This window comes from Alexandromys fortis, unplaced genomic scaffold (assembly GCF_014885135.2).
Source record: "Alexandromys fortis isolate MF-2015 unplaced genomic scaffold, M_Fortis_MF-2015_v1.1 scaffold_1, whole genome shotgun sequence".
NCBI classification, from domain to species: Eukaryota; Metazoa; Chordata; class Mammalia; order Rodentia; family Cricetidae; genus Alexandromys; species Alexandromys fortis.
The window spans coordinates 3,194,076-3,205,444 of NW_026067927.1; the positions used below are offsets into that span (position 1 = coordinate 3,194,076).

The 11,369-nt window shown below is 49.2% G+C and overlaps 1 protein-coding gene across 1 annotated transcript; it reads left to right on the forward strand.

Moving 5' to 3' along the window:
- Positions 1 to 701: 701 nt before the first annotated feature.
- Positions 702 to 2,646, forward strand: LOC126502987 (metallothionein-4). The gene is made up of 3 exons (XM_050144421.1): positions 702 to 732; positions 1,963 to 2,028; positions 2,555 to 2,646. The coding sequence occupies exons 1-3, from the start codon at positions 702 to 704 to the stop codon at positions 2,644 to 2,646; spliced, it is 189 nt and encodes a 62-aa protein (XP_050000378.1).
- The last annotated feature ends 8,723 nt before the right edge of the window (positions 2,647 to 11,369 follow it).

Below are 11,369 nucleotides of genomic sequence, written 5' to 3' on the forward strand. Positions count from 1 at the left end.
CATGGGATGTGTGCACACATCTTACCAAGGGACACACATGAGCAATACACACACACAGAGAGAGAGAGAGAGAGAGAGAGAGAGAGAGAGAGAGAGAGAGAGAGAGTGTTCACTGCAGCTATGGGGCATCTATGTGGAATTTTGCATCCCACTGAAAGGTAGGTGTTAGGATGAAAGTTGGGGCTGGTTAAGTGCCCCCCCCCAGGTCTTCTCTTGCTTCTTCCATTCCATGTTGGTCTAAAAGGAAAGGTTCCAAGTCTGGGTGGGCACATTCCCCTGATTTTCCACCTTCTCATCCATGGCAAGGCTTTGAAGAGCAGCCATGCAAGAGAATGAAGATCTGAGCCTGAGCAGGAGTGTCCCCATGGAGGGGGGAACGGAGCTGCAGGTATCTCAGTGTAGTGGGATGTGTGTGGCTAACAACCTGAGCACTGAGAGCCACTGGAACCTCACACTGCTTCCTCGACATGCTAGCAGGTAAGCAGGCAGGGCTTTCACAAAGGGCTTGACCTGCCCTGTGCCCTCTGCCACCTGCTTTCCCCACCTCCTAGCCCCGAGCATCTTTCTGGGCCGTGTGCAGGGCGTCTGGCCCCAGGGAGAGGTGGGGTGAGCTGCAGTCCACACCTACGCAACTATAAAGAGGGAGCCTCCAGCTGCTGCTGCCTCAGCTTCTCTGTCTCAGCCACTCACACACCTGGACCATGGACCCTGGGGAATGCACATGCATGTCTGGTGAGTAAGGAGGCCCACTGGGGGTCCTACAACTTTGCCCCTGTGTTCTGCAGGCAGGATGTGGGACTATTGGAAACTTCTTCACTTAGGCGTCCTGGATGAGGTTTGTCCTGGATCTGCAACCTTTAGGCAGCTCCCACTCTGTTGGCTTCCAGCCAGATTTGCTGAAACTGATATAGTGGTCTGGGGAATAGCAAGGGAAGAACTAGTAAACAGTCTTTCTAGCTGTAGATCCCTAGTTGGCGACCACCAAAGTAGGGAATGGAGCTATAGCCCAGAACCTGGACGTTTGATTTTGGTTCTCTGCCGCCATTCATTTACTAACACATTTGATTTATGGGCCTCAGTTTCCACATTTGCAAACTGAGGTTACTTATTCAGGGTTGCATGCCTACTAGGGAATCTATGGAAAGGCTAAAATTACCAAGCACTTGCATACACCAGGGCTTAAAGGCTTAGCTGGGACCTCAAGGCAGTAAAATCCAGTTGTGGTACTCACCTGTGATTCTAGAACTCAGCAGGCTAAGGTGTGTGTATGGGGGGGGGGAATCCCGAATTCAAAGCCAATCTAGGTTGCTTAGTGCCAGGAACTATGTTGGCCAGAAGATCAGGCTTCAAAACCATCCTGGGCTTTCTCAGCCTTGAAAAGTGGCATGTAAAATATTCGAAAGCATCCTTCACTCTTAACAGCAAAGGTCTTTCCCAAACCTGGAACAGATGCAGAGTTCTAGTTCTGAACCTGAACGTGACGGATGGGATGAGTTTAGAAAGACACAAAAGTACGAGCCATTTTTTTTTTAGATAAAGGCAAGGTATTGTCCCCCCCTACCCCATCCCTGTGTTCCTTTCTGCTTCCCATCCAGGGTTTCCGGCTGGCTTTGTCAAAACGAGGCTGTGAAAGCCCTTGATGGTTGTCACAGGCACCTTGGCCTTGCTGGGGTTGTCCTTGGTCTGTTAGTCCTCAAGCCTGATCAGACATCAGTACCTGATGTGTTGTGTTTTTAAACTACTGAGTCTTTCCCTACACAGTTACAAAGGGATCTGTTGCAAGGGTTGTGGTCAGGAAGGGGCATTTCCACAAGTAACCCAGGGTTGAGCTGATGCTGCCACCCCGGTCCCTATCCATGGCCTGTCTCTAGAACCATCCACAGCACTGGGGTTCCCTTCTTGTCCCACCACTCCCTGAGATCAACAGCCTGGTGTTCACCCCATCTCTGCCCTCTCTTCTAGGAGGGATCTGCATCTGCGGGGACAATTGCAAATGCACAACCTGCAAGTGTAAAACCTGCCGCAAAAGTGAGTATGGGCGCCAGGACACCGCCAGATGGGAGTGGGAATAGCCCCGCCCTTCGCTCTCCCTATCCACCCCAAGCGGGCAGTGGAGGCATTCTGGGGACCTTTTCCTCATTGGGAGGGAATCTGAGATGACACTCAAGGAGACACCTGGGACAGAGCTACCCTGGGCTGCAGCCCACCAGGCAGTAAGGATATCCATGGTATTTGGAGCAGCAAGGGGATTGGGGATAGGTTCTGTCCAGTCTAGTGAGGAAGAAGGAAAAGCCTTGGGCTGGCGACATGAGCCCTGACTCCTAATCATATTTCTATTGTGGCTATGACCTTTGAAACGCCCACTCCTAGTCTGGGGCTCTGATGGCCTGGGAGGACCTCTGAGGTTCCTTCTGCTCTCAAATCGCACAGTCTCCCATCTCCCGGCCCAGGGTTTCCCCGCTACAGGTGTCTCATTTCCTATGTCCTCTAAGGGGTAGGAGAGACAGGGAAGTGAAGAGCCATGGCTCACTTGTCCATCTCCTAACCTTTCCAGGCTGCTGTCCCTGCTGCCCTCCAGGCTGTGCCAAGTGTGCCCGGGGCTGCATCTGCAAAGGGGGCTCAGACAAGTGCAGCTGTTGCCCCTGAAATCCACCCACGGCGCTGGGAGAGAGATCCTGGGAAGTGGCTGTACAGCGCCTGCGTCAAGGATTGAATTTGTATAATAAGTTGTGCCTTTTATATATATGTGCCTAAATGTGGTGCCAGTGACGTTCATGTAAAGGTCTTGAAGCAATAAAGTTTTCATGGCTATCCAGTGGCTCAGAGCGTTGTTTAACCCTAACCCTAGCCCAGCAGGACCAAGAAGGGCTGGCTCTATTGCAAACCCTCAAGCTGCCGACCAATTGGAACCCCATCCGCAGGTGCCTGCTCACGCTGCTTGCTTCAAGGTGCTGCCAGAACCTGAGGCTTCCTCCCCCTTTACAAACACACAGCAGCCATGAGCCCAGGAGAGTTCAGGGCCCTGGGGAAAGTGCCTAACCGATGCCAAACAGGACCCAAAGCTGGTAGATGAATAGCCAGCCTTTCTGTGCTGTCTTCCAGAAGTCTGCTGTGGTGCTGAGCTTCGGTAGCTCATAGCTTACACACGCACTAAACTATGTAGGTTCTCCTCCTTGCCCCACGTCCCACCCTCAGCCAGTGCTTGTTGGGATCCCCACCCAACAAAACCCGTTGAGTGAAGGGTCTTTCTTGGTGCAAGTTGGTCTTAGCCTGACTGTCCCAACCTACCCATGATTAGGTGAACTTATTCACTGAGCAAAAAGCTACTGGTCCTGAGCTCAGGAACAGAACCTGTGTCTAAAAGCCAGCCCCAGCACCAACACAACAACAACAAGAATTATTTGGGCCAACACCAGGTTAGGGTGACAGGCACACACACTGGCAAGGAGACACTGGTGCAGAGGAAAACAATGTCCTCCAAAGACTTAAGACTTAGCTTTTTAGATGGATGGCTGATGAACTACCTGCAGATGTCACTGGGGACAGAATGCCACTGTCTATCCTTTACAGTGCAGCCCTCAGCACAGCACCAGGCAGTCCAGTCCCTAAGAGGCCTTGCATTTATGCCGCCTAGAGCCAAAGCTAAGGCCTTCTTCTCCACAGTCACTGGGCACAGGGCTGTGAGAATGGAACCTTGCCCAAGGGTCCCAGCAAGGAGGGGCAGAATAAACCTCAAATTCCCTGGAGCTGAACACTGTCCTAATCCTCCTGCAAACTTGGCTGTTTAGAAATCATTGGGAGTCTCCTGGGAAGGCTTTCAGGCTCCACCCAAGAGGGAGTCACGCTGCCGAATCAGCATCTCAGAACAATGGAAGAGGCATGGCCTTTGGCATCAGATAGCCGTTTCTGTCTGCAGTGCCTTAACCAAGTCATTCACCTTCTCCAGGCTCAATCTCCTCCTCTGTCCCCTGGCAAGTCCCCTCTCGGGGATACACAGAGACTGTTGGAGAATGTCCATGTACGTAGTAGGTTATCTGTAAACAGGGTTTTCTCTGTGGACACAACTTCTTTTGCTTTCTGTTTATTAATCTCTGAGAAAGCCCCTGACTAGTCACTCTGCAAGGAGAAAACTCCACAGTGCCTGTCAAGGACAGGGTGTTGGTAGTTACACCCTTCAGGGGGCAACGTAGGCTTCTCTGGCAAGTAGGCTGCCTGTTCCTTTTGCCGCCACGGTCTCCTCGCCTTGTCCACAGGCCAACGGGGTAGCCATATCCACTCTTCTGTTTTTAACACACCTCTGAAGGGGATGATCAGCCCTCCGATTCTCATTTTGACAATAGTAACACACACGTGATACAGCTGTTAAGTCTGCAGTGATGTTCACAGGAGGGCTTAGGGCGCTAGCACACACACAATGTGATACAGCTGTTGGTGAGAAACCACAGGGAACAGTTATGCTCATGCTATAAACAGGCAGGTTATACATCCATTATGTAGAGATTATACATTATATATTAGATTTCTTCCTGCTTTTTTTAAAGGCAGGGTCTCGTTATACAGCTGGTGTAGAGCTTGCTAAGTAGCTTGAGCTGGCCTTGAACTTGCAGAGACCCTGAGCACTGACCCTCAGCTTCAGTCTGGGCCTCTTGAGTGCTAGACTCATGCCACCGAGTCTGCCTTTTTGTCTGGGCGATAGGGGTTGCTTTGTTTTCCAGGATCTTGAATTCCTGGACTCCAGTGAGACTCCTGCCTCAGCCTTTCAAGTTGCCAGAACCCCAGACTGGTCCTCAGCAGTGTTCACTGAACAAGCCACACAGAATATGAAATACAGAAGTGAAATATCTAAAACATAACAGCGTCTGTATTTGGATCACGGATAAAGAAATGCATTCTTCTACTTTTCGGAACTGCATTTTTGGAAATTTGCTTAAGTAGTATGTTTTAGAGGAAGTAATTACATTTGGAAAGAATAGAAGGGCAAAAATTCTGTTAAGGAAGGTTAAATCCTAAGGACAAAAACTGGGAGAATATAATCACAAATGCTGCCAGGTTGTATGTCACAGTGTGGATTACAATAGTGAAGATTCCCTCCCCTAGATATGTCCCGGAGCCAGTGAAATGGGTAAGTGGGCAAAGATACCCGCTGCCAGGCCTGATGTCCTGTCCTGACTTCAATGCCTGGGACTCACCGAGATGGAAAGAGGGACGTGACTCCTAAAGTAGCCCACTGACATGCACATGCGTGGCATGACGTGCCACACGTCATATGCACATACAATAAATGAAAGTAATAGAAATAGCAATAATAAAGTCCAAAAGAAGAAGGTTAGCGGGTAAGTTGTGGAATAACACTATTAAAATAAAATTTGTTGTCATGCAATTAACATCATAGGCATGATGTTCATGACCTACTACAGAACAAGGGAAACGTCATTTATAAATCGGTGTTACAGTGGTCTCCTTTTTTGTTTTGTATTTGAAAGGATTATGTATGCAATTGATAATTTTCCCCCCAAATTCTTTTTTTTTTTAAATTTATTTATTTATTATTTACACAATATTCTGTCTGTGTGTATATCTGCAGGCCAGAAGAGGGCACCAGACCCCATTACAGATGGTTGTGAGCCACCATGTGGTTGCTGGGAATTGAACTCAGGACCTTTGGAAGAGCAGGCAATGCTCTTAACCACTGAGCCATCTCTCCAGCCCCCCCCCCCCAAATTCTTTACAACAAAGAAAGAGAGGAAAACGAGCAAGATCTAGATGAGGCTGGGTATGGTGATACATGCCTGCAGTCCCAGACAACACTGAGAGATACTGAGGCAGACCAGTTGGGAGTTAGAGGCCAGCCTGGACTACGCGGCAAGACTGACTCAAAAACCAAAACAAGCAAGCGAGGTGGTGATAGAGCACACCTTTAATCCCAGTATTTGAGAGGTAGAGGCAGGTGGATCTCTGAGTTCAAGGTCGGTCTAATCTACAGAGAGTGTTCCCAGGACAGACTCCAAAGCTACAGAGAAACCCTGTCTTGAAGAAACAAAACCAAACAACAAAATCAGTGCTTTGTGCATTCCAAACCATTTATCTAACGGTCACAAAGCTGTTGGATCAGGTACAGAGGAGGCCAATAAATGACTCTTAAGAGGATTGACTTGTAGCTACCTCATAGAGCTTTCCTGTGGCCTTCAGAACCACACAAAGGTACCTGGCTCGGGGGACACAGGCGAAGAACTGACTGGAACCCATTGGATCTAAGCACCCAGGACTCCTGACTGGTAAAGACAACGCTTCCCTGCCTCCTGTCCCTTGAGAAGCACATAAATTTAGTTATAATCACCTGTCACCTGACCTCGTATTGTACTGGAATTTATTTTTAAAAGGAATCCTCTGTCATTGCTGCGGAGGCACTGAGTCATTTGGCAGAACCAGTGGGTAACCATAGAGACAAATACCAAAAAAGCAAGCAAAGCCACGGAAGTAGCTTGTAGGTGCCGTGGCTTCTCAATGTTCTGTCCCTTGTCCCTTTCCTGTCTCTGCCAGCCCCTGCATGTTAAGGGTGGGGGGACTGGCGCAGTGTGGGAGAGGCAGTGAAGACAAGTTAGCACTGATCTGAATTTCCTTAATACAATCTGTAGTCACAAGGAATTCTGGGTAAATTTATACAGTTGTGTCATTTGAGGAAATTGAACCCAGATTTGGAGTCAAGAGTCTGTTCAAATTCTAGCTTCGTGACACTCTTGCTGTGTGATTTTGGCCAACATCCATGTTGTCTCTCATCCTTCCATCTGCTAAAATAAGAGATACCTGTGATATGAGTTTTCAGGAGTCTTGGCGCCACTGCCCCAACCCTAGGGCAGGTAGAGCATCATCAGGACAGGGAGAGAGGGGGCATTTACAAACTCAAAGATAAAACCTCATATACATCAATAATCTTGTGACAGGCCAGGCATGGTGGCACACACCTCTAATCACAGCACTCGGGTGGCAGGAATAGGAGGATCCCTGAGCTCAGGGTTAGCCTGGTCTACATAGCTCGTTCCAGGACAGCCAAGACTACATAGAAAGACCCTGTTCCAAAAAAAAACAAATCATCATCAACAGCATCACCACCACCGCCACCACCACCACCACCACTGCCACCACCGCCATCATCTGGTAGCAGATGGGAAATCAACGGCACAATGACTAGAATTCAGGCATTCTGGGCCTAGTTGGTAGAGCGCACAACTGGCCTAGACCTAAAACCTAGTTCCCTAGAAAAGAGCTAGGTCCCTGACATAGCAGAAAGAATCCTGGGCCAGGCTTAGGTGTATTCAGAGTGAAGAGCCTACTACACTGAGGTTCTGGTGTTCTTTGCTGTGGGGGCCACGGTGTTATGACCAGGTTGTGGGCTAAAAGACAAGATGAGCAGAATTCAGAACGAATGGACAGAAATACGTCATAGCAGTCTGAAGAACACTGGACTTGAATTCGAGTCCTGAATCTGCCTCTCGGACAAGTCACTTGATTTCGCTCGGCCTCGGTTTCCTCACTGACCAAAGTAGCAGAAAGTAGTCACAGAAATATGAAGCATGCTTAGCTCCACACAGCACATGACAGGGTACCTGGCATACAGTAAGCTCCCCACAGTGGAGGCATTGTTTGTGGACGCCATTAGCAGCCATCTGGCAAACCCGCATGAAAACTTGTGTCCAAACTAGGGTAGGGTTTCTGAGTTCACAAAACTTCCTGCTGGGGAAGCTGGAGCGAGAACCCACAGGTCCTGACTCAGTACTCCTCGCCCCAGCTACAGCTGCCATGCAGATAATTGTTAGCCACCATTCCCTCTGATAACACTGTAAATCACTCTGAGAAAAGACTTCATCTGCAGCTAGACGGATGTGCAAGCATTCTTTTGTATGGACATTGTTCACCGAGGTTCCTGAAACCCTGGCCAACTGCTCAGTCCTAGTATAGAAAACTGGGAAACTCTGAAAATAAAGACATCTTAATCCAGCACTGGGTCAGCTTTGATCAGGGTGTGGGACTGCCCGGCTCCTGTGCTTGTGTGAGATCATCTGGGAATTTTCCATCTCTTGGTAGGTGTGACCCCAACTGTTCTCCACCCCTCAGCCTACCTGTCCCTGCCTGTTGGGATCAAGCTACCTAAAAAGGTAGATTTCCATAAACTCCCTTACTCCAGACTGCTGGAGGGTCTGGCATGAAGCCTGCTGTGGGTGACCCCAGGAACACAAAGCTCATGCCTACAGACCCTGTTCCAGAAGCACAGAGCTTAGACTGGCTGTGCAGCAGGGGGTCACATAGTGATGTGGGATTCCCCTCTATATGTTCTGAGTATGTTTTATTGCATTGGTTAATAAGGAAGCTGCTTTCGGCCAATGACTTAACAGAGTAAAGCCCGACAGAAAATCCAAACCCTAAGATGTAGAAAGAGAATAGGTAGAGTCAAAGAGAAACCATGTAGCTGCCAAAGGAGACAGATGACCCAGAATCTTACGTGTAAACCACATGTCTCATGGTAAAATATAAAATAATAGAAATGGGTTAATTCAGGATATAAGAGTTAGTTAATAAGAAGCCTGAGCTAACAGTCCAAGCTGTGTTGTAATTAATATAGTTTCTGTGCAATTATTTCAGGTCTGGGCTGCTGGAAACGAATGAGATATCTCCACCAATAAATTGGTGCACCAACGTGGGCTGACTACATAGACATAAAACTCGAGAGAGCTTTAAAAAGGAATACTAGACACACACACACACATACACACACACACACACACACACACAAAACCCAGAGTTTAATGCAGCTTCTTGGTGGCCGCATTTTCCCCCTCATGGGCTCTGTTTGCTAACAGCAAGCAGTGGAGCCCTGGCTCCTTTAAGAGAGGGCTTCCTGACTCAACATTAGCAGCAAAGGCTGCACAGCTTCTTTAAGGGAGACTTTTCTGGTTTGTGCCAGTTTCACAAACATCTCTGGCTCTTTTAGGAGGCTGAGCACCTAGATGGGGTCTGTGAGCAGTGTGTTACAAATTGCTTAATGATGACACCGACCCACTGCAACCCTGGAGCCAGGGCAGTGTGCATGGCTCTCAGAGGCAATGAACGTGTTTCTGCCATGTTAAACTGGGTGGAGCCAAACAGGCAGGGTCACAGAGTTGGTCCTAGCCATGTCCACTTATCATTTAAAAAAAAGTGCTCCTGGACAAAAAATAATTACAGATGTGCACACAATAAAGACAAATTCAAATGGAAAAGATCTCTAAATGGGTCACACAGTGTTGGATAAATGTAGGCAGGCTTGAGAGAGGAAAGGGAGTATAAACAGTTATAATCTAAAAGAGTACAAACAGTTATAGTTTAATCATAGTTTAAAGGAGTAAAGATAATAACCTGGGCGGCAGAGGCAGGTGAATCTTGGGAGCTCCCACCCTGCCAGCCTATTGTACTGGCAAGCTTTCGGGTTTAGTGAGAGGCTCCATCCTCAGGCAGTAAGGGAAAAAGTGATAGAGGGCACCAATGTCCTCCTCTGGTCTATGTGTGCACACACCCATCCTTGGTCAAGTCATTTGAAGGCCACTGTCCAGCTTGGATTTGGAGTAGGGGCTCGGTATTATCTAATGGACAATTAGAGCAGGGCTGGGTCTCTCTCTCTCTCTCTCTCTCTCTCTCTCTCTCTCTCTCTCTTACACACACACACACACACACACACACACACACACCTGTCATCAAAACTGAAATCTGAGGCCAAACATAATGTTGCATGCTCATTATCCCAGCATTCAAGAGATGGAGGCAGGAGAATCCTGAGTTCAAGGTGGCCAGCCTGGGCTGTGAGAGAATTAAGAGTTCAAGGTCTTCCTAAACAGCACATCCAAGGTCTCAAAAACAAACAAACAAAAAACCTAAAACTCAAGCCAGGGTTGGTGGTGCTTGCCTTTGATCCCAGCTTTTAGAAGGTTGATGCAGAAGGATTACCAGTTTAAGCTCTTCCTCAGTTGCATAACAAGTTCAGGACTAGACTGGGCTAAGACTCTGCTTAACAACAAAGAAAAGCAGTGTCCAACCACCTCCAAAGAAGCGGTGGTCCCTAGGGGTGTCTCTGTAAAATTAGTCTGGTCTAAGGAGGTGTTCAGGTCTTGTGGGAAGGCTTTGTAAGAAATGCTGTGTCATGTGGGAAAGCTAGGTGCCTTCCCACCAAGCTGCAGGCCTCCGCTTTTCATCCTTCAGAGATCTTGGGAGCCCCTTTGCTGCCGTTGCCAGGGTCAACAGCAGGCTCCCCGCTGAGCATCCCATTAGGACCAAACTGCTCGAGAATTCTAGGATAAGGGGGAGGGGAAGCAATGGGAAAGGGCAAAATGAATTTGTCTCCCTCCACTTGCAAAGGTGGCACACGCAGGCACCCTCAGGGAGACTGCAGCAGCGGCGGGGAGTGGACAGTGGGCCAGGGTGAACTACCTTGGGCTACACTTGATGGGGACTCAGGGACAGCTGCCGCAGTGCACACGCGCGCGCACACACACAGAGCAGGCGCTGTGCGCAGAAGCGGGCGCCACCAAGCCGCTGCTTGCGCGCCCCCGCCCGGGGCTATAAAAGTCTTGCCACCCGCTGTCCTAGCTACACAGCGTCACTTTGCCTTGAGGGAACCAAGCTACGGTCTCTCGGCGGCTGCTGGCCTGGATATGGACCCTGAGACCTGCCCATGTCCTACTGGTGAGCCCCCAACCCCTCCTGTAGCACTTTGCCTTTTACTGGCAAAGAACCACACTCCCGTTTCTTCACGTAAGGACATTTGGGGGAGGAGTCCCTTGTCGCCCACCTTTAACCCTGTGATAGAGATAACTGGAGTTGGCTACTCATCTACTTTTAAGCGGGGGAGGAGGGGGAAGAACGCCAGGTTTTCCTACTTTAACCATTCAACCCTTCCTGTGGCCTCTTAGGTGGCTCCTGCACCTGCTCGGACAAATGCAAGTGCAAGGGCTGCAAATGCACCAACTGCAAGAAGAGTGAGTATGCCCCCCCCTTTGCCCACCCTAACCCTGCGGCATCCAACCACACCTCAGACACTGTGTAGCAAAGCTTCTTGCTGCAGACCTTCAGATGCGGAGGCTGTATCAACCGAGGTTAACACCAGTAGGCCGGAGTGTGTGGGAGGGGATATTTTGATGAATTTCTGCAAGATATCGGAAGGTAGCTGACAAGAGCTAAGCCCTGCTCTTCAATTTTTCCGGTGCCTGGGAGCTCTCGGGCCTCAATATGCTCTTTCCAGTTCACAGAAACGGAATATGCTTGGGGGGAGGGGTATAGATGGGAGCAATGCTCCCTTCTCTTGGGTGTGTCTAGGTATGGGTCCCGTGGGTTTTCTGGCCTCA